Source organism: Lepidochelys kempii, chromosome 8 (assembly GCF_965140265.1).
Source record: "Lepidochelys kempii isolate rLepKem1 chromosome 8, rLepKem1.hap2, whole genome shotgun sequence".
Classification (NCBI taxonomy): Eukaryota; Metazoa; Chordata; order Testudines; family Cheloniidae; genus Lepidochelys; species Lepidochelys kempii.
The window spans coordinates 92,733,389-92,759,239 of record NC_133263.1 but is presented as its reverse complement, the minus strand read 5'-3'; the positions used below and the strand labels follow the sequence as shown (position 1 = coordinate 92,759,239).

General features: G+C 39.9%; 1 protein-coding gene across 4 annotated transcripts; it reads right to left on the bottom strand.

The window, feature by feature from the left end:
- Positions 1-1,718: 1,718 nt before the first annotated feature.
- Positions 1,719-24,610, bottom strand: LOC140916591 (E3 ubiquitin-protein ligase RNF170-like). 4 transcript variants are annotated; one of them, XM_073358254.1, is made up of 8 exons: positions 24,553-24,610; positions 22,179-22,258; positions 11,499-11,680; positions 11,058-11,133; positions 9,188-9,296; positions 5,292-5,365; positions 4,660-4,770; positions 1,719-3,247 (listed from the first exon to the last, which is right to left on the bottom strand). In XM_073358254.1, exons 4-8 carry the CDS (start codon positions 11,106-11,108, stop codon positions 2,942-2,944), a joined length of 651 nt encoding a protein of 216 aa, XP_073214355.1. In that variant the 5' UTR covers positions 11,109-11,133; positions 11,499-11,680; positions 22,179-22,258; positions 24,553-24,610; the 3' UTR covers positions 1,719-2,941. The 4 variants fall into 4 exon arrangements, with proteins under 4 accessions (XP_073214355.1, XP_073214356.1, XP_073214354.1 ...); XM_073358255.1 differs by lacking the exons at positions 22,179-22,258; positions 24,553-24,610 and adding an exon at positions 17,912-17,999; XM_073358253.1 differs by lacking the exons at positions 11,499-11,680; positions 22,179-22,258.
- Between the last annotated feature and the right edge of the window lie 1,241 nt (positions 24,611-25,851).

Sequence of the window (25,851 nt, the reverse complement as noted above, 5' to 3'; positions counted from 1 at the left end):
AAAAAACAGACATGCTGCCAGTGCCAACAATCAGGTAATGATCGTGAGCTGGAAAAGCAGAAGGCGTCAATTAATTAACTCACTAAGGCAAACCGCTAATGGCTAGGATAGAAATGCATGCATTTTTAACATGGATTCTGCTGTACTGTTTCATAAGATGACTAGCAATGCAGGCCTACTGCTCCGTTTCATTTTAGTACCACTCACCTGGTACAGTTAAGATTGACATTGAATTTTCATGGTCAACTCCTACTGTCTGGGGGGTAAAATTTGATGATAGCATTTCTGCCTGGGTGCTGATATTTTGGAAACATGCTTGTGACCTGGAATTTGTGTTTTTTTTCTCTGACACACCACAAATTTCAAAAGTAATTTCAGGGGAAAAAGTGTGATTGGCCTTCGTTTTTATTTGGGTGATTTCCCCCTCCTTGCCACGTCAGACACTTGGCTGTGAGATATAATGCAGGTGCCTTTCTGTGACTCATGGATGCTAATAAAACGTCCTGCTGGCTGCTTCTCATATAGCCACCAGTGAAGCTGTCCAGGTGAATCTGTGTCCATCCCCACATCACAGACAGGGCCTGTGTCAGATGACACAGGAGGCATGAAACTGAGAGTGTTGAGCGTGGAGCTCCAATATAGCGTAAGTGCAGGAGAGGCACAGGTCAGCTTCCCCCAGTCCTGCATTTATGCCTGCACAAAAAACTTCCCATGCTGTGTATTGCAAACCAAAGATAAACAGGGCTCCCTTGTGAGATATGAGGGCCCAATCCTGCAAGAATCTGAGCACCCCCAATGGCTTCACTAAGAGTCTCACAGGAGAAACCTCCTGTTACTTATCCGTGATTAGTGTATTTGTTATTATTTGAACACCAGTGCCCAGCAAGTTAGGGCTTTAACCCTGTTTAAAAAGCAAAGGAGACAGCATTCACCATGAAAGGGGAACAAAGGTGGAGTTATAGAGAGAGGTATCTTAGCAGCCTTAAAAAGCACACAACAGACCATGCAAACTAATTGTGACCCTATTCTAGATCACCAGTGACAACATTTTCAACGCCTAAACTCACAGCTTATTGTTTGGCCACTCTCACACTGAGCCCTTACTATACAACCGCAATAACAAGAGTACAACTTTATGCCCTTGGCTTAACAGAAATTCCATTCTTTAGTGATAGCATACACCGTAACTCCACGCTAAGTGCAAACAGGAGTTACGTGATGACAAAATTATACTCAGGGTACTTTTAAAAATAAAACCCAGTTTCTTTACAAAAATTAATGTTCGTAATCCGTACTCAAAAACATCTGGCCACTTTTTTTTAAAGAAAAGACACAATATATTTCCTGCCTTGGCGCTCATGGAAAAGCAATTGCTGCCCTCCATATAGTACCTAGTCTGAGGAAAGATTTCTCTATATATGCTTTCTGAGTTCATAATTAAAAACAATGAGAGTTGAAGGGTATAAAGTGTGGGAACATAACACAGTAAATAACGGGGAAAAGTGGGGTTCAATATTGGTATATCATAGCATGAACTTCAAGAGGATGTTAAAAGTTATGTCAATTGAAAATATGTCACCCAAAAAAATCCCACAAACATGACTGTTCGAGACCAGTATATTGTAAACAATAAATATTCATATATTTATTTTTATATATACATTTATCTACAAGTAACATGTGAAGTGTAGTTTGTTACTTTCAATACATATCACAGATTATATATGGACAGAATGCAGTGTTTTCTTGCAGTATCCCAATCATTTTAACTACTTGCACAAAAAAACCCCCCAACAAGTCTGTCATGGGCTTCCTACTATTTATATCATCATCAATTTGGCCTTGATAGTTTTTGCTGAACTAGTACAGGGATTTACAAGGAAACTCCAGGGAGCATACAAAGTTCACAGGAAACGAGTAACAATGCTGACTTTGTTAAAACTCAGGTGCACAGAGCTTAAGGAAGCGGCTAAAAATTGTACCTTGTGGTCATATATTTGAGAGTTGGATAAAGATTTATTCAGATTCCTTGCATAAGCCTTCCAATCCCTTTTTATTTCACTCTCCTCAGAGTACTTTTATTTCATTTTGTATTTTGACTCAAGCTAATATTATGAACTTATTCACATTGTCTGTTTTAACATCAAGATTACAATTAAACAGGTACCTGGGAAAGTTCGTAATCTGATGGATGAGCTCATTGTAATAAACTCTGGTGGCACAAAACACCTACAGACAACCTCTTAGAGTAACCACGTAGTTGACATTTTATTCCCCGTGCTACACTCGTGGTATCTTAGCAAGTTCTATAGTAATAAGACTATCTTGTTCTCAAGATAAAATTTGGTAAATCAGAACTGAGATGTAACTCCTTAGATGTAAAGTGGTTTCCTAAAAAATGTTTAGGTATAAAGTGACCGGCTGTGCAATTTTAGGCTTTGTGCATATGTAATGCCAACAAACCCCAGTCGTCAGTGGGCTCGCTCGAACCTGGGACCTCTGGAGCTTAGTGCATGAGCCACTAGTGTATGAGCTAAAAGCCATATGCCTCTTAGCTAAGGCTGTAGAGCAAACTCATTAATCTCTCTCTAAGTGGTCTTGGTGCCACTACATAGGACAGAACACCACACCCAGGAGGTGTGTGGGTTACACATAGCTCCTGGACTCTGTCATTTCAGGTCTTGTATGTTAAGGGAAGTCACATAAAAGGCTGCTTCACCTTGCAGGAACCTAGTAAATACGTAGCTGTATTAAAAACAGCCTTGTGAGCATTTGCACAAATTTATCACTTGGCCATGGCAAGTGTACTGAGTCTTACTCCACTATAGGTCAACATTAGAATGTTCTTCAAAAATCAATCCATCCCATGCTGCCCCCAGAGTCATGGAGAAGCCTGACGCAGTATGATGAACACTCACAAAGAAGTAGAAGTTTGAGTTTATCAGGATTCCGACAGCATGCTCTGAGTTGTAGAACTTGCCATATTTATACCTTCTGATTCCATTTGCTGGCAAATGTTAAACATGCAAATTAAAAGGAGGAAAATGACAACTAGGTCATCAGCTGCTGCAAGGATTCCACAAAGAGGTTCATGCATCACGTCAAATCGGGAAGTTAAGCACATGATGGTCCCAAAGGAGCAAACAACAATTCTTAGGAAGAAGATCCAAACGAGACCGCCCAGGGTGAAGATTCCTCTTAAGGCAAGATTTAGGAGTAGCGGCATGTCATAAAGGTAATCTGCAAACTAAATATTCAGTTGCATTAGGTTATGAAGTGATATTATTTTCTCTACATGGAGCTTTTTTGGTTACCAGATAAGCTTCTAATCAATGTTTTTAGTCTAAAATTTCTTAATTGCAAGATTTACCTCTAATGTCCAAGTCCAGCTACATTATTCACTTATTTTCCAGGATTCAGAGACAGATCTTCTCAAAAGAGCTCAGCTCCCACTCAGATACCAAAATAAAAGACTAGACTTTCAAAACAATGCATTATGTGTGGTATTGTGCCCTTTGAAAATCCAACCATAACTGCTGTATTGACTGCTGATCTCTTTTGAAAATGTGGGTGCTAAGTGCTTCAACATGTGACTGTATGCTGTTTTGAAAATCTGGTCCTGGCAGCCCAATCCAGCAGTCTTTTCTCAGGCAAAACTCCAGGCATGGGGAGGTAAATATAAAGAGGGACCATAGGACTGAGACCCTACTGGCAATAGCAGGTACTATGATACCAAGATACCCAGTGACCCTTTAAGATAACCAGTTTTTCCATACGGTACAGGCAACCGCTAGCTCCTGCTCCACTCTGTTGCCCTTTTAATATATTAAATTGATAAACTATGTACTGATCCATGCCTGGAATAAATATACAAGAGGAAATATAATATCTGGATTTTCCCTTGGTCATTGGAATGGTTTAACAAAGTAAGGAAAACTATTAACCTGAAGAAATAACCTCCAGCCCAGAGGCTAAAGTAGGATCTGTAGCCCTTAGCAGGCCCTCCACCAGGAGGAAAGGAAGAGCTGCCTAGGGCAGGCAACATATGTTGTCTAGCAAGAAATGAGCATGACTTATGGAATACATGTACATCTAGCCTTCATCTTATCCAGCTGTCCCATTGCGCATTGAGCCTCCAGACCTGCTGGGATTTTGGGCTCAGTGGATAGTTTACACCCTAGGCGATGTGAACAGCCATGCTGGCTTCACCCCTGAGAGTTTGGCCACATCCAAACAGAAAGATGATAACTCCTTTCTGGTTTAGATCTGACTTAGAAATGAACCCCTATAGGCAAGCTAAGATCTTGGGGTTCAAAGTTGAGCCACATATTCCAGTCTGGCACATCTCTAGTTCAGTTTCTTCTCCCTTGCCTAATCTCCCCACTTGTTTTCCCCTCCCTTCCAGAATGACTGAGCAGGGACCTAAGCACGCTGGTCAAAAGCACCTGCCGCGGGGCACCTGGCTAATGGGAACGTTGAGCCTTGCTGTAACTGGCACTACTTCCTTACAAAGCTACAAACAGTGTGAAAACCCAAAGATGGAACTCCTATACTGACAAATTAGTTTGCTCAGTCTCTTTTCACATTGCTCAGTCTCTTTCAACCCACTGCAGCTTGGTATGGGGCTAATTAAGCATATGTAGAAATATCCGCACTTACAGGTCGAGGTTGTCCCGAGAAACGCTTGTTGTAATCTCTGATGTCACGTACAATGCACTTGCTTGGGTTATCTTGTTGGTTTTCACCAGAGGCATTATACAGAAGAATCACCTTCCCAGGGAAAACAAAAATGAGCGTTAGAACTATACAGCTGAATGCAAAGCAATGCGGGTCTTGGAGCAGTAAGAAAAATACTCTTCTGCAATTTATTATGCCTGTCAATATTTCTGTCACAATGACCTTTGCCTGGCTCCAAGTTTCATGTCAGTGGCTCCATTTCCTACATGCAAATCCTCTCCTTCTGAAAGGAGGGTATGTTCTCTCAATTTAATGTGCAGCCTCTGGCAAGGGTCAGATGAGGATAAGAAGTTCTGTCTTGGGTTTATGAAATATTTATGCCAGAGATTCAACAACTATGTGGGGGTGGGAGGCAGGCACATTTCATATTTTACAGCGTACTCTGATCGGACAGGCTTCAGATGACAGAGGCAAATGACTGTAGTGCTATTCCAGCCTAAATGGGTTTTGAGATGCTAGAAAATAAGAGGCTGTACAAATATTACCCTTGATATCTCTGCTCTTAATTCACTAACTGTCAAAAAGCAGATGTATCGAATAGAAATTACTCTTACTTTTTGTCTGCAGAGAGGACAGTTTATTGCTCCTAACCAGGAGCCATGTTTCCAGTATGTAATTAGACAGGAACCTACAAAAAGCAAAATTGTTATATTAAGACGCATGATCTGGAGAATATTTAGGTAAAGCAGATTTACAGGGAGGCCATCTAAGTTAATAGCCCCTTTTCCTCCCATTATATCTGCCTAGACGCCACTCTGAAAAGTGATGGTGTAGAAATGGCACTGCTCCTTCTGTGTATTCAGAGACATATCTGCTTCTTTCAGGTGAGACTCTGAAGTAGAATAGGACCTGACTCCAAAAGGAGCCCCATTGACCTCCACAGGGCCACGTTTGGAATAAGGTGCTCATCACCGTGAATAAGGGGATGAGAAACTGCCTCTTAGTGACTAAAATTTTTTTTACTACTCTTTATTGCTGTCATCTCTGTGGAACTGCTGGATTCGTCTCTGTCCTCTTCGTCAACAGAATGGGTAAGTTCCAATTGCATGCCCATCGAGGCAACTCTTCTGTCCTTATACTATATCCTCAGTTTCACCTACACAACTTCACTGAAGACAAAGGGTTGCACAGGTATAACTCAGGCCACAGTTTGATGATAGAGCAATTGCACAAGCGCTGCCGAGGGCAGTATTTGATATAACAGCCCGAAACCCAGAAAGAGCCCAGCTTGACTTTCAGATCCCAGGCTCTGCTTGCCAGCCTGACCGTAAGAAAAAAATCTTTTAACTTGTAAACTGATCAGATTTGATATGAACAGCAGTGAAAATAACTGTGGAACCCCAAAATGCCATTTTTGATTCTCATTTTATAGAGCTGAACTGCACTTTCATTCTCTTTATTCTTAAAAATAACCTGTACCAGCCGGTGGGCACTCATGAGCAACCCTATAATATCAAGTCTTTGGGAGCCCATAATTTAGGAAAAATCAGTAATCATACTTTCTTTTTTAGGATCATGCTTCAGAAGGGTGGCTATCTGAGAAATAATGTTTTAAGTGGTGCATATGAAATCAAGTCTATAGCTATTAGGGATGTTATATAACAGAAATGCTATTAGGGATATTAAATTTGGCCCAAAAGTTAGGGGTTTGTTTGTTTGTTTTTTGTAAGGGAGCCTCACCCCAATTTCTGAAACAATGGCTGCAATGTTTAACATTTGTTTTTGTTTGAGTGCAGTTTGTTTTCTTACAGCCCTTATTTCTTGTTGGCCTGTGCAAACGCTCAGTTTTGAAAATGGACAGCATCTATAGCTAAATCCCCATGTTGTACATATATAGGCAGCCTGGCACCCAGCTCCAAGCTTTCATGTGTGCAAAGCTCAGATAGAAAAAACTTCATGTTGGATGCAGAAGCTGCTTTGGCCCTTACCCTGCACTAGGATCTAGGTGGGCAGATGGCTTTACTCATGCCAAGCCCCCCTGAAGACAATCGGATCTCAATGCATGATCAAACCTTAGCTTTCCAATGGCTTTTAAAAAAGCAACCCATGGCAATTAAAAATGTTACCTGTTGAACCCTTTGTAAAGGATCTCAGGAAGGGAAAGACCCCTCTGAAGTTCAGGTATTTGTGTGTCCGTGTGTTTTCATAAATTAGAGCAAATCCTGTTTTAATCAAGTTTGCTACACTTGTTTTTGAGGGAGTTCATGGGGCTTCATTGAAATACTCTGTGGTTATTGGTAATTAGAAAAAAAAATATTGGTTCAAGATCAGGTTTCCTCCTGACTTCCTGAACATATGGTTCAAAATGAAAACTTGGGGACGAACTGTATGAATTACCAATACTAATAAATTCAGACTTTTCTGTAAATCTCCAGTTAATCTGCTTGAAAAACTAGGGGATGGCCATATTTAAAAAAAAATAAAACTTTGTGTAAGAGTGGGATTCATCAAAGGTGCTCAGCATTGACCTAATCCTGTTCTGATGGAAACCACGAGGCATTTCACCATTGACTTCAGTCAGGGCAGATTTAGGCCTATGATGCACTTTTTTGATAGTCCCACCCTAAAGTTGTATTCATTTAAGACATGAAAAGCAGACATTGTGCAGGGGCCGATTCTATAGAAATACAGGTATTTTACAATATGTGCATGACACTGGGGTGGGATCATGGTTTTGAAGAATAAACGATTATACAGTTGGAGGAAAACAAAGTCTAAGGAAAGAAAGGGAAATAAGTCTGGGGAAGAGGAAAAGACGATAATATTATTCTTCATTGCTATGTCTTTCTCCTCGTTTGAAAAATCTGTATAATGCAGCTTGTCTGATACTATTTGAAACATGGTTTGGGGCCATATATTTTCTTCACATTTATTCTGGCTTGGATTAAATTCAAGATCTTTTTCTGTGTGCATGTGCGTTTTATAAAGCAATGCATGTACACCAGCCCAACCCACAAAAGGAGACTCCTGAAGTATTCCCATGCAGACTCTTGTATAGTGGCTGGTTCCTAGGAAGTGCTCCCTGATTTTTATAAATTATTTTTTTGCACTGTGCTTTTTATTGTGAAGATGGAGGTAGTGTTCTTGAACAAGCTGTGCAGGGTGATCTATAGAACAATGATACGTTCCATAACCAAATAGAAAATAAATCTTCCAGCACATTTCCATGCACCTACCCACATCTACTGCTGAGATCTGTTTTCTTTCCTAAGCACATAGTAGTGGATGTGATGATGTCCTAGGAGAAGATGGTCCCACAAGTCTCTTCAGCATATGCTTATGGTGTGTCCTTCCTCCCCCCAAACCCCTGCCAAAGCATTAGTGTCTGATGCTTTTATTCTCATTTACACTAAAGTCTCTCTATACTGTTCTGGTACTGTCAAAGGAGCTTAAATCTTGTAATTTAAATGTACTTTGCATCTGCTTTAAGACCCTTTTACACAGCCAGAGCAGAATAGTTGCACAATGTTTTTTGCCTGTGCAAAAGTGGAAGTACATCATGAAATCAGTTCATAGATGGTTCCAGTTTATACCAGCATCACTCCTTTGATGTCAATTTTTACATCAGCATAAAAATTCAGTTAAGCACCGAGGAATTACCCTGGTATTTAAACTTTTTTCCCCCTCTACTTTAAAAAAAAATAGGAAAATATAAAAGCTTGTAGTTATGTAACATTAAGGTTACCATTTTACACACTCCTAAGTCAAGACATCCAGAAGTTAAGGCTCTCCTAGTAATCTTAACTCGCCTCATGGCACATATTAGGCCGGATTCTGATCTCTCTTACTCCAATTTTATACCAGTGTAAATGTGACCAGAACAATCCCATTGAGATTTGTGGATTTTAAAAGTATACCCATAGAGAGACCAATTGTTCTCTTAGATATATGGGTGTAATTCAAGCTGACTTCCATGGGAGCTGTATAGATGGATCTGAGATCAAAATTGGACCCCATATGTGCAATGTATGTGACATTATAAATTAACATTATCAGTTGATCTTTACATTTCTTAGCTTCTTCATGTTTAAAGTCATAACCTTAACATTATAGGAATGCGGTATTTGTACTCTTTGTTTTTGCATAAATATTACAATCTGTATTTACTACCCTTTTGTGCATCCCATGGACTCCACTGGAACTGATCAATATAAGACTGGCTACAGAGGTATCTGTTGCCTGTTTATTGCCTCAAGACTTTATGGGTATTTCAAACCTTTTCACCGCCTCATACATGTAAAGGCAGTGGGCAAATGTTATTGCTGATTTTTCTAGTGATTTCAAATTAACAAAGATGGGCATGATCCTACTCCCAGTGGCAGAACTGCCATGGATTCAGTGGGCTCACGCTTGGGCCCACAAGTACACACACATCCTGAGATTTCAGTAATGTTTGTGGTGTACATACTCATTTACACAAGCACTGTGCATGCTAATCTGGAAAACTTACCACAAAACATATGTCCACAATTGGTTTCTACTGGGAAAGTAGCTGTATGGAGGCAGATTGGGCAGCTTAAATCACTGTGATAAGGAGGTTGCCAATGTCTGAGAGCTTCCTAAAGGAGAAAAAAAATCAAACATTTCTAGTAGATGCATATTTTCATTGACATATTCAGTTTATTAATAATTATTAATAGCACATTTCATCTTCAAACAGCTTCATAAACATTCACTACACAAGAAGCCATGTGAGGAATCATCTCCACACAACAGATGGGGAAAATGAGGCACGCAGAAGTTAAGTGACTTGTCCACTGCCAGAGATGGGATCAGTGTCAGAGGTAGAATTAGAAATCAGGGGTTCCTGGCCTCCAGTCATGTGATCAGACCAGCAGATCATGCCTCTTTCCTGGTAGCTCATCATTATCGCCAACTCAAAGCCCTAAATTCTGCCTCAGTAGTCCAAATATTTCTTTGGCCCTCCACTGCCACTATTATTCTCCTCCATCTTCCTCAGCAATGCCCTAAATATATTGGAATGAACTGATTAGGGTGTATGCATACCTAAAAATCAGGCATAGGGTTAATTTTTATTAATTTATCTCTTCCAAGAAAAAAGAGCCAGGCCCAACATGTATATCTGCAAAACAACTGAGCATGAATCCAGGTATTCATGCCACAGTACAGTCTAAAATTATCAGTTCATTGAGTTAATATGTTTGAAATCAGCACCATCTAAATTAACTCTTTTCTTTGCATGACAAAGATCTGTAACTAAGAAGAATACATTTAAAAAAAATAAAATAACAAAACTATTGACAAAATTCTCTTCCTTCTGTAGTCATGCTGTTGTAAATGTGCACAGCATCTTTCTTGTACATGCTTTGTGTGAGATATGAATTGCTGCACCCACCACTGAAATGCAGCCACCTCTGGAGAGGGATAACCGCACACAGCAACATAACGAAGTCTCATGTACCACAGTCATTTAAGTGACAAAATAATTTAAGATAGAATGTTGATTACCCCACTGGAATTTGTCCAAGTCACTGGGAACAACTGTTCTCTTGAAAAAATTACTATGGGTGTTTTAAGTGGTGAGGCTCTCAGTTTCACCTCTCATCAGAGCAGACCTCTCCAGAAGTATAGACCACCTTAACGTTCTGGAATGATGCTAGTTCAGCAGTATCTAGAAGGAAGACTATCACCTGATGAAAATCCATCCCCACTTCATGGAGCAATCTGGGTTTCCCTTAAAGATCTCCTATCGAAGCACTGACCAGGTTGCACCCTGCTTAGCTGCTGAGATACTGACAACACAGAAGCCTAAGGTAGGGGAAATGGAACGACAAACAACTGCAGCAGCCCTGAAAAAATGACCTCATGGTAAACAGATTTTAACTCAATGTGACTTAAAAAACACGTGGCACAGCACATTAACATATCCCAGCTCCCAACGTGGTTCATGGGGGATATTTGTAAGTTCTTATCTCATCAAAGTTAGACATAAAGGGGCAGATCCTCAGCTGACGTAAATTGTCACAGCTCCATTGATGGAACGATGACAGCTGAGGATCTGCCCCAGAGACCATAGCCTTTGTTTACACATGTTGCATATTTTACCTAATTGGATTATGTATCAGCCTTCAGTTTGAAAAGTAATAGGGCACTCACTTTTTTAAGCTTTGTCTCATACAAAAACAGAGAGTAAATGTGTTTATAATTATGTAACTGAGCTATGGAGTCAAGGGAAACCCAGCATTCCCAGACCGTAACTGATGGAAATTCTGAAAAGCTCACCTGACCTCTGGAACCTCAACAAGTATAAACTGCTTTGGTATTTTATATTGAAATATGTTTTAAAATAATGAACTTACGATAGGATTCCTCTGGGACAAATGTTTATAGTCTTTTCCCAGATGACTCATCTTCTGCTGACTTAAATTAGCAAACCTGTGAAAAACAGAGTTTATGCCATTGAGAAAATGGTCGACGTTGATATTACTGTGTTGTCATGCAATATTAGTCCTGATTCCTGAGTTGAGTCATTGCACAAATGGGTGCATAAACTCATCAAGTGATAAGCTTTTTTCTAGTAGGAGCTGCCATTAAGTGTAATATCATGTTTAGACACTGAAAATACTAGCCACTGTACTCAAGTCATCATGGGAATCACATTTTTTTAAAAATCAGAAAGTCAGATGACAATCTGATAATGATCCCCTCATTATGACACCCCAAGAATATGCAAATAAAGCAAAGGAATTTAAATATAGTGCTACCAAGCAAGCAGTTATTTATCTTCTTGTGATATTTACCTATTGAATGAAGTGAGATGGAAAATTCTCTAACTCCTGCAATCTGATCTCGCCACAATAAGATTAATGTGTTAACTTTCTTGGTCCTGAGCCTGCAAGTTGTTCTTCACAGGCACATCCCTGCACCTATACAGGCCTCTTGATTTCAAAGCGGCTCCATACGGTTCAGGCACCTACCCACACTGGGACAATTGCAAGATTAAGATCTTATTTTGTTTCATTGTGTATTTCATCCAGTATGACAAATTTCACATCAAAAGAAAAGGCCAGACTAGAATGGCAGTAGCTTTACTGAGATAAAAGTCCTAATTGAAATTACTGGTTACTCAGAATGCGGAGGGCTTGCAAGATTTAGCCGTATATTGTAATAATCTCCATTAGCTATAAAAACAGCTTTCCTGCAGTAGAAACAAAATCTAATATCTTTCCATGGATATGCATCTTAGAAAAGGCCAGCCATGCCCTTTGGGGAGGTGGGTGAAAGTGGGTATGTGTAGGCTTTTAGTAATCCTTATTAGAGTGGCTTATTCAACCCCCTAGATTGTCTTTTTCTTTTGACTTGGGGACTAGGTCCATAGAAATTAGCACATTTTAAATAAACTAAAAGTACATCTGAAGAGCTTTCATTGCTTCCCTGCCCTGCCCTGCCTTTTGGAATTCTTCAGATTGTACAAAATTACCCAGAGGAGGACCACTCTGACCACAGCTACAACGGCTTTGACTTTTTCCTGGCAGAGTCAAAGACTGAGGGCCAGGTTCTGAAGCTGCCAGTGGAACGTCTCCAGGTTTATACTGGTGTAAAGATGTCAGAATCCATCCCCAAAGGGTGCATTTCTGATCCTCCACAGAAACGTTTGCACCTACATTCTGGGAAAGAAGGCTGGGGGCTTTCTAGAGAGTGAAACAAGAGAAATCTCCTATTCAGTGGCTACAAAGAGAAGTGTTTGGGTCAGCCAGGAGGGATAGGTTTCAGAGTAGTAGCCGTGTTGGTCTGTATCCGCGAAAAGAAAAGGAGGACTTGTGGCACCTCAGAGACTAACCACTTTATTTGAGCCTAAGCTTTCTCCAAGGTACCACAAGTGCTCCAGGAGGGATAGATTTTGTAATTTTTGAGTGATAAAGTGGTGAGTTCCAAAGCCGGGTAAGAGATTTAGACACTTCGTTCCCATTACAATTAATTACAATTATACATCCCATATCCCTAAGGCAGGTGGGAAAAAAAGGTCTCAGCCTGATTGCCAAGCAGGTAATGAATTTTATCTTGTCACACTGGGGTTCTGTACTGCCAGAGTTGTACATGGCGTAATTATTTACACAAGATGACTAGATACTGACAGGGACAGACTGAAAAGTACCACTTATAGTCAAAAGATGGGTTTTTAAAAAAAATAATCTATTTAATACATGGGTATAAAAGCACTTTTTCCTATATAAATTTTCTCGTATATGTCTACATGAGATATTGTAAGACTATATACTTCCCTTTCAAAATAGTGGAGTCTGTGATCTAATAAGACTTATCTACCTCTAAGCGTTGTGATCTTGTGATCATCCTCAGACAATACATTCTAGGTAAGAAAAGAGGCTGATTGCTGCCGTTTCACAGTTCCTTTCGCAGTGATATTTCTACAAACTTCCAATGTTCAGTCTAGTTCTATTTATATAAAAATGGACTGGGGTTTCTAGAATGGATCTTAGAAACCAAAGGGGATATCTATCACTGTGAGAAAGGAGGAAGAACTATTTTTGTTGTCATTGAGCAATGGGCTGCTCACTGATCTGCCCCAATGGGAAACAAAATTCCTTTTTGAAAAATAGACAGGCGTAGGCCTGTTCTTGCTCCCATTGAAGTCAATGTCAGCAAAACTCCAGTTGACTTCAGTGGAAGGAGGAACATATCCCAGGTATGGTGTAGTATGTGAGCAGCATTCAGGTACGCCGCCTTTATGCAAGGGCAACTAAAAGCACACCCTTTCCAAACGGAGGAATCTGTGCCCAGTGCACTACCCATTAATATAGAAATTAAACTGTCATCACTGGGAAAGGAAATCAGTAACTTAACTCATCTCACCCTTCCGGTGGCTCCTCTTCCTCTTTTGTTACCTTTCATTGTCATAGTTAAGAATGAACCCTTTTTAATCAATAGATAATTTTCTGCTGCTTTTGTAGCCCAAAGGAAACCAGGGACAGTCTTGATAAGTCACTTGTGTGCAGTGCATGGAAAGATGACTTTAGTCAGTATTTAGTATTCAAGATGTGCTCTTTTTCATTAACGTCACAAAAATCCACTATGCCCCCGTGAATGATGCAAAATATGTTTGATGCAGAGGCAAGGTTCAATATTAGTATTCAATACAAGAATATCAAATAGCTTCCTTATCGTAGAGGTATTAACTGCAACCAGGTGAAAAGTCATTTTAAAAACGTCAATTTACGTTGATTATTATTGCTCACCTCAGTGGTCCTGTGAGATGTTTGGACTCTGCTCCTGGAAACACTGACGGGCATGGATAGCCTTACTCAGGTGAGTTGTCCCACTGAAGTGGCTCTGCTCACGTGAGAAAAGCACCTCATATGTGTTTGCAGGATCTGGGCTGGCTTTATGCAGGGTGATATTTGAAACCACTCACTAAGGGGTCGATTATGCCAGCCATGGGCTAAGGTGGAGTCTGCAAGCTGCTGTGCTGGTGGAAGTGCCTGGGGCACCATAAAGATAATACATTATTGTACTGTAACTAGAGCTCTGCGCTTGGAGGTTTAATTCTAGTCTAAGTGTTTTAGCAGGTTAAAGAGAAGCATCTTCTAGAAGCTGGTTGGATTGCTGTAGTGATCTCTCTTCAAAATGGAAATGTGATCCCAGAATTGGGTAGGTTTCAGCAGTGCAAAGGGCTGTGGATAATGGGGCCAGACTACTCCCATAAAAAGTGAGTGGAGATAAGAGGCATCCTTATCTCTGACCTGAGTCTCCCATTTGTAATTTAAACCATTGGTTTAAAAAAAGAAACACAGCTGCCATCTGTTTAACTTGAACTAAATCCAACATCTAAAATAGATCCCAGCAAAGGGAAAAGAGTTGGAATGCCGCAAGGGAAATAGTCTGTCACTGAGATGCGCATGTCCTTGTTACTGCAGTCCCCCAGGTTTATCAAACTAATCTACAAACTGAATCGTAATATACCCATTAACAGTTAATGCCCAAACCTTGCAGGTTAATTCTTCTATTTGCTAACCCCATATTGCTGCTGGCCCATTTGGTCTTGAAATGTTTATTCTATTTAATTATTTCTATCCCACTAGAAAGTTTAATTTAAAAAAAAATCAGGGGGAAATGATAATTATATTCTTAATCTAAGATTAATTTATTTTTAACATGTGAAAAACTGGTAATGATTGTCTTTTCATTGCTGAAAATTACCAGGAAACCAGAGTCAGCCACCCATTTGGGGGTAAACATTAGAGGCGGAACAAGACAATCCAAGGCCTCTCATATGGGTTGCAGATGAATGCTAAGTCTTCTCCCAGAAATTGCCAAAACACAGGGCCTGATCCTCCTCTGACTCTGGTGTAACTTCATTAACTTCACAGGGGTTACTCCCTAATTTATACTGGTGTATCTGAGATCAGAATCAGGCCCAGGATATTTTGTATGGCCTTCTGTGAAGAACTACCACAGTAGAACAAGATGCAGAGCAGTAAATTGTTTAGTGACCATTAGTGGCAAATATACAGTGACAGAGCCTCAGTTGGTGTGAATAGGAGAGCTCCATGTGGGCATCAGTAGAGCTTTGACAGTTTGTACCAGCTGAGGATCTGTCTTACAGTAAACTATTTTCTTAGAGTTTATTATTCTGTGGGGAAAATGTATCTGATATGTGCATTTATTTAATACATTGGGCCTGATTCTGATCTCGTTTATGCTGTCATAAATCAGGAATAACCCCACTGATGTCAATAGATATAATGCTGGTATGAGATCAGAATTAGACTCATCACATGATGAAAAATATTTCTGAAAGAGTTAATCACATCCCATAGTCAGCACCATTATTTTTAAATGGCTTGAAGTGTTCTCAGTTATTTGTGTCCTGTTTAAAATGTTCTCTTTATTACAGGTATCTGCATTTTAAAACAGATATTTTAGACCACATAATGATAGCCTACTTAGTCCAGATGCTATGTAAAGTGAGTTTGCACACTATCGTGGTTCCTATCTATATTTTCCAGCTGCAAATGGGAAAATTTAGGTTGGTTAGGAATCATTTTATAAGAATAGTCTGGCAAGAGAACAAGCTTGCAAAGGAAGTTGTGGATTTGCCTTGGTTGTAGATATTCAAGGCTTAGACTTGTCACTAGTTAAATGTATCAAACTGTCACACATGGAAACCAAGTTCTAAAGTGCTCTCATGTTTCATGTTACCCCACCTGGTTAGGGCTGAAAGCATTCTATTCTCAAGACTACATAGTAACTCAAAGGTGGTAACTCAAATATTCTGCCCACCTTATAACTCCAGAAGTTCCATTGTGTTAGTGGGGCGGGGTAAAGGGGGATGGTAAAAGAGGAGATTATTAGAGTCAAGATCCGAGAGCAGAATTTATCCTTATTGCTGAAGAGAGAATAAGATGTGCCACTCTTAGCACCTCTTGGTGGTAGCATAGTTTCATATCAGAGATTAATTTTAACTAAATTAAAATATTGTCCTACACTGCAGTGTTTGCAGCCCAAGTATTTCAAGTTTATGGTAGAATTTAAAAGCGAAATTGACTATAATCTGACCAGAAACAAGATAACCAGTGTGACAATAAATTAGAGGGTTAAAATGTTAGTTTTATTAACTTCAAGTGTTATTTACAGCCTGGACATGAAATCTGATTCTTTAAAAATATCAGCCAAAAATTTCAAATCTATGTGCCTAAAGTTTGGCATCAGAATGTGCATTCAGGTCCTAAAAAGCATGGTCTGATTTTTCAGTGTTGTTCTACAATTCACCTTGACTTCACTGGGAATTGCGAGTGCTCAGCATTACTGCAAATCAGACCACAGCTGTTTAGGTACCTACCTACAGACTTAAGTGCTGAACTTTACAAACCTAAGTGAGAAAATTTGGGCCATGATTCTTAATCAGACCATATCCCTTTTAATGGGAAAAAGAGATGATAGTCTCACTATCTAAGTAAAACTTTTCCCAACTGGAGAAGAGCTAGAACTCCTTCTTTATGCTACATGTGCTTGTGACAGCCTTTGAAGACTATTATATTAAAAATACAAAAATTGTACTGGATGTTGATATATAGTGCTTGATGTCAAATCTTACATTTGCTACAGGTGTATATGGGTTGGTTTAGTTGTTCCTTTTCAAAAATTGTTTGGAAGGTCTCCCTTTCTGAAATCAGATCCTTATGTTTATATACTTTTCTCAGAGACCAATGTCATGTCCTTAAAGGCCAGATTTTCAAACGAATTCTGCTCCCATTTAAGCACCTAAATAAGGACCAGATTTTCAAAGGTGTTCAGTCCCCAGCAGCTCCCAATAGGACACTTAGGGTCAGATTTTCGAGAGAGCTGAGCTATTTTACAATCTGGCCTCATATTTTGGGGTCTAAATGCAAGCAGAGCTCTTTGGGGAAAAAAACTAGCCTTAACTGTGTGTGCTGAACTATTTCTGAAAATCTGACCCATAGCGTTTAGCTGTTATTGTGCCTTGCATATGGTTAAGAAGAGTGCACACAGGAATTGTGTGAACTAGTTGTTAGAGCATTGAATGGGGAGCCCAAAAAGCTAATCCTTTCTCTGCCTCAGTGCTCTCGGGAAGGTCACTTAACCTCTGAGTTTCACATATGCAATTTTTATTTAATTTGAAGCATGCAATACTTGTTCAACTCACAGGGGTGTTTAAAGGCATTAATTAAAGTTTGACAAGCACTGTGTAGATGAAAAGTGTTAACTGTTATTAGTGCTTTTTGTTAGGAGCATCTGACATTATTCAGAATTAACATTAGACCTCTGAAGTTTAAACTTGCTCAAATTTATGGTACCACATTATCTCAGGGTTAAACCCCTGTGATACATGAGCTGTGGCTGTGTTTAAAGTACAGTGCTTTTAAACCAGCAGCTAGGGATGCACATAAATAATACACTGCAAAAGCTGATTGTACTGTGCTGCAAACAGAACCATAAGTTTCAGCAATTGGACACAATCACTATTTCACAGTACATATTACACCTGGCCACAAGCAAATTAAAGTATTCGACATCCTGCAAGGAAGGAGGAGGTGGTTGGTTCCAAAGTTCCCCCTTTTCAAAAACAGATTTAAGTTTGGGTTTCCGATAGTTAAAATGCTACGGATCTTTTTTACCTGGAACATTTACTCTACTATAAAAGACCACAATAATCATTCTTATGCACTCTTCTTACCTTGGTTCCGAAGGTCTGCATAAAGTATGGCTTAGCATTCCTACTTTTATAGTTGTGTGAAGGGCTTTAATAGCTAGTCAGTCGTCTTCTCTCTTCTGCCAGCTGACAGAGAAGTGTTATGATGTGGGGTCATCACACACAATTCATTAAGGCAGGCTTCAGCTTAGTAAATTATTAACTGGGTTGCCTAATGTCAAGGTTGTGTTAGGTTGTCTAAATTCCACTAAGGAAAGAAACCTCTTTTCAAATAAAGCAACTTAGCTCTTTTTTCAATCCCCCAAGGGTCCCCTAGAATTTTAACGGTTTTTTTTAACATGATTAAAAAGATACACAAATGTAACTGCAATATTGCATTACTATCTTCAAATATTAACTTGATCAAGGTCATGCACTAGTATTATGATCATATGATACAGTAGTAGCCTATCTAGTGTGTAGATATGAGATTAGCTAGAGTACTGCGGTGAAACAGGCTTAATACTTGCCAGACACTTGTGATAGCTTAATATTGCATAACTATTTAAATGGATTGTGCAGCACACAGTCCAATTAATCATGTGATTTGGGTTTTTTTGGTCTACAGCAGAAGAAATAATTACCCCGAAGAATTTTAACTGATAGACCTGTAATCTTCATAGGGGATTTGTCCCTTTTTCTTGTACATGCCCCTCAGGAAAAGGTCTAGCTAGTCTAAGAGTACATTTTAATTCCTGTAAGGTTCTTTTACAATTTAATGAGCAAAGCAGAAAAATTAATAAGAAGCTCTATTAAGGGCTCAATCCTGCATAGTGCTGAGCCCTCTGGCGTTAATCCAGCAAAGCATTTAAACACATGCTTGATTTTTCAGCCCTTGAGTAGCCCCCCTGACACTTATGGGGAAAAATGTCAGCAATGTAACAGTATAATGGCACTCACAGCAAAAAATGGTATTTTGAATTGTTCTTGTGAGTGACATTCCTTACAACAATTTTGATGTGGCAAACAAAGCACTTCCCTATGACCAGATGGGATTAGTGCAATACGCAGCACTCCTTGTTAGTTATTAATCTCTAGGAATGCCCTCCACTTTGAACATTATAAATATAATGATGACAAATTACATACCTGTGTGTGGCTGTGCACATCTACACATACCTGTGTCAGTCTGTGTATAATGTATATATCTATAGTTTGTTATTCATAGCTGTGTGTATAAGATATATAATGTGAGTTAATTATTTTTGAAAGGTGCCAGACTGACAGCTGTGGAGGCTGAAGTCTGTTTATCTATGGAACAGACACTGCACAGACAATGGCTATGCAAGCTTCCCCCCTGCTCCTCTCCCAATATGCCTCAACTCTGACATAAAGATACCATCACCCGTAGGAATCATGCTCCCAGTTCACCCGTAGGAATCATGCTCCCAGTTCACCCATCACCCGTAGTTCATGCTCCCAGCCCCTCAAATGTCTGCTCAAGCAGTGGGCTCTGTGCTAAGATTGGCAGCAAGGCTGTCAGTTGTTACTGGTTGTGATCGTGTTTCTGAGATGTGGATGCCTATCCACATGGGAACTGGACAAAAACGATCAAAGCCATTTTAGTTGGGTCACAAACTGTGGTCACATTTGATTGCCAGTAACCTGAGCTGGATCTGAACTAATTTGAACGTAAAGAAGAAAGGCTGCCTCTCGTTAAACAAACAAAATGTAAAATAAAATAAAATAAAAATCTTAAAAGAGAGTATGTGAGAAAAAACAGACTTTTCTGCGAGCGACATTAATTGAAAGTTGCAAGGGCTGAGTGAGTGGTTTGTAACTGCTAATGCCATAGCTAACACCTCACAGGCTTAGGAACAGGAATGATAAATTCCTCATTATTTCTTTGGGCAGAAAGATTTGCTTTTCCCCCTTTTTTGATCCCAGCAGACACTTGGAATTGATAATATTAGAATGGAATTCCTGGTTTCAATTTTCCCTCTTACATTTTCACTTCATTGCTTAGCTGCCGGTTTAGAATAAAATACCATCCTTCCACTAGGGTATAGTTAGAGGCAAGCAAACCTTCATTCTCATTACTACAGAATGTACTCTGAATACATAGATTAGGGACAGGAAAACCCTGTAAAGTGGTATGTATATTAAAACCAAATCAACAGTTAAAACATGACTGCCAGCTGATAACCACTAGGTGGGTAGCAAGCGGGGACATTATGCAAAAACATGCTTGTTTTATTATTGCTTCATCCTCCAGTTTCCCAGCCCTCCTATTTATTTTGTTAACCTGGTGTGTCTTGGCACAAATCTAGATGGTGAGCTCTTTAGGGCACAGTCTACCTTTTTCATTACAGGTTTGTACAGCAGCCAGCACAAAAAGGTCCTGATGATGCTTGATTAGGGCCTCTAAGCACCACCAAGATACAAACAAAAGAAACTAGTGATAACAGTGATGGACTTCTTGTTTTTTACCTTATGGTTTGAGCCTACAGAAACCTATGTGCCTGAGTTATTTTACTCACTTGAGTAAACCAAGGCACTTGAAACAAACAGGACTGCTCACATGAGTAAAGTCACTCACAGGCAATATCAAGACCTTAGTTCCTACTTTTCTACATCAGGGTTTTTAAATAAGATCCTAGGTAACAAAACTAGGGTCAAAAAGTGTAATAATGTGGAATAACTTGTCCTGGTAATTCTTTGGGTCGAGGTCAGCGCAATGGCAACCAACAGGTTTTATGTTGGAGATGGAGTTTTGTATTAAAGAGCCTCTCATGTGTCCAAGATGTGACCTAGTTCCATTCTGGGAAATGAGAGTGGAGAGTGCTGACTGCTATGTACACAGGCAGGCCTTACAGTATTTTGCTTGAAAGCAAAATCTTAGCTATTAGGGCAGCTATTAACCTGGTTTTCATGCAAGAGCAAAACATGACGTACCAGCTGTCAGTGGAAGTGGATGTTGCAAGCAAGAAAAGTATCCATTTAATTTGCAACATACCAGCCTGCTGGTAAAATCTAAGCAACTGGAGCCTTTGCCATGAAAATAATACATTTCCACAAACATTTTTTGTTAGAAATATTGATACAATAGATTTGAATAAATAACTAGAATAGATCCCCACAGCGACCTCTCTTGCAGCTGGTAAGTTAGCTATTTCACTCCCTGGAATAGGCTATATCAAGGGAACCTTCAAGCATTGATAAAAATATGGTCAAAATGCTTGAGGAAACTCATGACACAATATTTAAAAAGAATAAAAGATGAAGACATTGGTGTGCAAGAGTGATGAAATCTTGAACCCAAATTGGCAGAAATATGCCAATTTTATGTATTCATTATGTAAATGATGCCATCTTCTATGTCCCAATCTAGTATGAGCTATGAGTTTGTTAAAAGGTAACATTGCAAAACTTCATTTCCTGAAAGGAAGTGTCTGTCCTTTTAGAGTTATTCTTTTCCAGTAAGTAGGAAGGTGGTATACAACAATAGGAATATCTCCAAACTTTCTAGAGCCAAAGTAAAAACCATTTTTATGAAATGTGTGTTGCTCTGGAATCTATTCTGTTCCACCAAAGACTGGAATCAACCCTCTTGGACTTAACTTTATGCACTGAGTAGTCCCATTGATTTAAATGGAAATTGGTTCTACACAGTGCATAAAGTTAACAATGTGCATAAACTTTTGCAGGATCAGGGACAAAGTGCTGAATGTTGTTGCCAGTACATAAACATGTCTCGATTTGAAATTGGGAACTTAGATTTGTTTGTTTGTCTCTATGCCCCCTTTGAATCTCACTAAAAGACCATTGTGTGTCATGCAGAATAATTTACCAGCACTTGCACAGATCAGGCTGGTGCCCAGAGGATGGGGTTTTTGTCACTGACGCAAATGATCAAATTTTAGTGCATAGGAAAGATTAAAAATAGTGACTGTAGTCCTACGTTATGTAAGCAGTTCTGTGAAGTCAACTAACATCAGCTAGGGACAAGGCTGAAACTATCAAATTCTTTTTCATTCGTGACCTCAGACACAGAAAAAAAGATACGGAAGGAATGAGCACCAAAATAGAAGCAGAGATATCAACAAGAAAGTAAATAAAAAGCCAGAAATAGAAAAGCGTAGATATGAGCATTGACAAGCCATTTGAGGGGAACAAGCAGACCAAAAGAGGGGAAGGAACAGAAGGGAAGGCTACAGTCAGAAGGCCGGGGGTTGGGGGGGTGAAGGGGGGAAGGGGAAATAGCATGTTGAAATATGGTACAGGTGTAAATATTTTATAATTGTAAAGTTACTGCAGTGCTCCCAGATGGATCTCTTAACACTTGTTTGGATCAGGCCGTGCTTCATTCAGCTGATCCATGTTGATCATTTCCTGAAAAAGTTAATAATTTATTTTGCTGCTGTACCTCCCACAGGCCAAAAAGGTACAAGCACAAAGATGTAGTCGGAACATTCTGGGTGGAAGCAGCCTTTTATTTAGTAAGGTTCCTATGTGTGAGACAGATTGTTCCCCTTTACCTCTCTCCGTGGAGGGAACACAAATTTGGCACATCTGTCTTAGGGGTCTAGAGGGATGGGGGGAATTTTGGCTCTGTGGCATTATCTCTTCCTTTCCCCAACATTGTAGAAGCCCCTTCCTGAGTGGCCTGTGGGAGTTAGACAGGGAGGAGGGCAAGGGATAACTGTTTCGTCTGCTACATTTATCCTTCCCAATCTGCAAGGAATGCCCATGTAAGGTAATGGTAACTTTATCTACCATCCCTTCTATTCCAATTTCACAAATTACCTCTACTCCCATTCAAAATCACATACACCCTTGGGTGCTTACCTGAGGGAGAGAAATATTGGGAAAGAATTTCATGCATTTATTCTTGTCTTTAATGCAATATGTGTTGTGTTCTTTTTGAAAAAAAGAAGTTTGTGATGTTGTTAATGGGAGGGAAAGGATGGTCTCCAGGTTTGCCTACTAGCCCAGGACTTGAGAGACCTGTGTTCAATTCCCTGCTCTGCCATAGACTTCCTTTGTTGTCTCAGGCAAGTCACTTAGTCTTATCTCATTCCCCCATCTGTAAAATGGTATTAACTGTACTTCCCTACCTCACAGGGGTGTTGTGTAGCTACATACATTAAAGATGGTACTATACTATGTTGAGGGGAGGTGGGGTTCACATAAGTGAAGATATCTAGGCCATCTTCTCTTGATTTGTATTTCATCTTTCCCATCTGTTTTCTCAGCTGGAAGCAAGTAGGAGACCCAGTACCACATGACCAACTGCTATCTTCAGATCACCACCAAATGTTTCATGAACCTCCAGCAGCCCAGAGTTTGGGAACTGCTATATTATAGCAAAAAAGTGCCAAGCTATGGCTTGAAAGCAAAAATAAAATGAACCACTCTCCAGCTGCTGTTTAGAACAGTGATACTCAACAAGTGGCAGACAACATATGCAACTCCTGCAGCTGCTGTGGATGTGTTTGGTGCTTCTCTCACTGAGTCTGGTCTTAGTCAAGTAAGCAGAGTCCTAATCACAAGACCACTCCTCATGCTACCCAACACACACACAAGGCAATGCTGAGTACAAACGGACTGCAGATTCTGGGATCCCTTGCTGCCACACCAAACAGCTAAGAAAGAGATCCCTGTAGGATGTCTGGTAAAAGACTGGAAATTAGTTCCTGGCCCCAGTCAAATGACATGCCTTCACACTAGAATAATTACATATTTGTCTTCAGTGGTGGAATAAGTTTGTAGAAATAAAGACAGAAAGAATTCAGCTATGCAAAACAGTCTTCATCTGATTATAAGAACTTCAAAGTAGGTCAAATTTGGGGCCAAAACAAGACATTGCCTTTTTAATGATGACAATATCAAAGCTTCCAATTTAGGCAGAGTTTGGTTCAAAGGGAAGTTGGATTTTATCTGCCAGGGCAAATTCAGAGAACATATGGAAGACCAGGAGGGACAATGTTGTCTAGTGGTTAAAGCAGGTATTGGGAATCAGGATTCTTAACCTATTCACAACTCTACCAATGATTCACTACTTGAATTTAGGTAAATCAACTCGTTAATCTCTAGCATGTGCATCCATGACATCTACCTCACATGATGTTGTGAGGCTTACTTAATTATATATGTAGTGTGGCTTTCAGTTTTTGGAAAAATGCCAGAGAAGTGCATAGCATTGTAATTAACATCAACCAAGTTACCAAATGTGATAGCAAGGCTGGGAAATAGATAATTTTTCATCTAGTCTTTAAACCTTTTCAAATATATTCTGGTGGGGGTGGGGGAAGAGGAGGCTGTAAATTACATAACTGGCCACCAAGTGTCACTGTTTGGCTTTTACATTTTCTGTTTCTACATAAATGTACAGACGAATTTATTGTATCTCCAGTCCTGTATATAGCTACATTAGCTATCCTAAACAGAATAAACACATTCTTCAAATTAAAAAAAACAAACGTATTTGTATACCACCCTGATTCGGGGCAAGTTGTCATTGTCGGAATATGTAGGTTTTTTGTCAGTGTGCAATCAACCAACAGGTAAAATATGAACTAAAAAATGCACAGTTGTAGTCAAATCTAATATCAAGAGCAACAATGCAGGCTGTTTCACTAGATAAAAGTGAAACATCCATGAAGAGCTTGATCTTGCATCCTTACCCAGACAAGAATCCCATTGAAGTCAGTGATGCTTGCTGGTGTTAAAACAGACTTGAACCCTACAATGAAAGAAAAAATACAGATTGAGGGAGTCAAATATCTATTAGCAAAGAATATTTTTAAAAATAAGTAAGTGCATATAGCTAGAAATATCTAGTTTGTTTTAAAGCTGACTTCAAAAGCGGTATCACGAGAAGTGAGCCATTACAAGGTTAAATCACAGCAATGGCTGACAGTGCCAAACTGCTCTTCCCCCTAGCTGGAGTGTTAAAGTAGGTCAAGGTGCCTATAATTGTGATTGGCACAAAAAACGTAATCTGCTGATATACTATCACACGAGCTGCACCCAAGGTTACTAGCAATGTCTATGGCCAAGGAAAAATGGGATGTATCTTCTCTCTTAGAGATTAGAGTACTTTCTTTACCATCATCACTTTTGTCCCACTGCCCTATTCCTTCAGGAGCTACAGCCTGCTAGTACTGTTGTCTCCCGAATGCATACATGGGTAACAGCCACTGGGGAGATAAAACATAGCTGCATAGTTTGCCAGGCAGAGGGAACTCATTTGAATTTGTAATTTTGTCTCTTGTTTCTACCCACCGAGTTCACGCATCATATGTGCAGAGTGCCTAATAATCCTGAAGGAGAGACTGTGAGCTAATGGAGGGTTAGGAGTACAGGACTGACAGTCCTATACAGCCCTGTCTCCTATACAGCGTTTTGACTCAGTTCCAGTCCCACGCGCCTCCCGCAGTCTCCCCATGGAAAGTACAGTCCTTAACAGCTTTCCAGCATAGCCCTCACCTATCACAGCCAATCAACTAATTGCCCGACTTTCAGACATTTCCTCAGCCTCAACTTTAGCAGGGGAATTGGTGCTTAGCTGTTTCTGATTAACCCCAACCTTCTTCACATGCTCTGCTATGCCACACAGCTCTCTGCAGGGCTGCCTTTTGTATTCATGGGAACAGCTGACCTGCAGAAAGACCCATATACAGCACAGTCCCAAGGAAGGAGAAAACAACACAAGGAAGCAGTAGAGGCATCAGGCCTGGCTGGCTGGAGAAAGCAGGTGTACTAGGGGCTGAACCTGGGCAAAGTGGAAGGTAAAATCTGGAAGCTGGCAAGAGAGATGGGTAGAAGGAAAGTTTGAGTAAGAGCAAAAGTGGTTAAGAAAACACAGATACCAGCAAGTTATACTTATTGCAAGGGAAAATGAATGGAGGTAGAATGACAGAGAAGAAAAGAGTGGTGAGCATATTGAAAGGGGGACGAGGCGAAATTAGCTAAAAGACTGA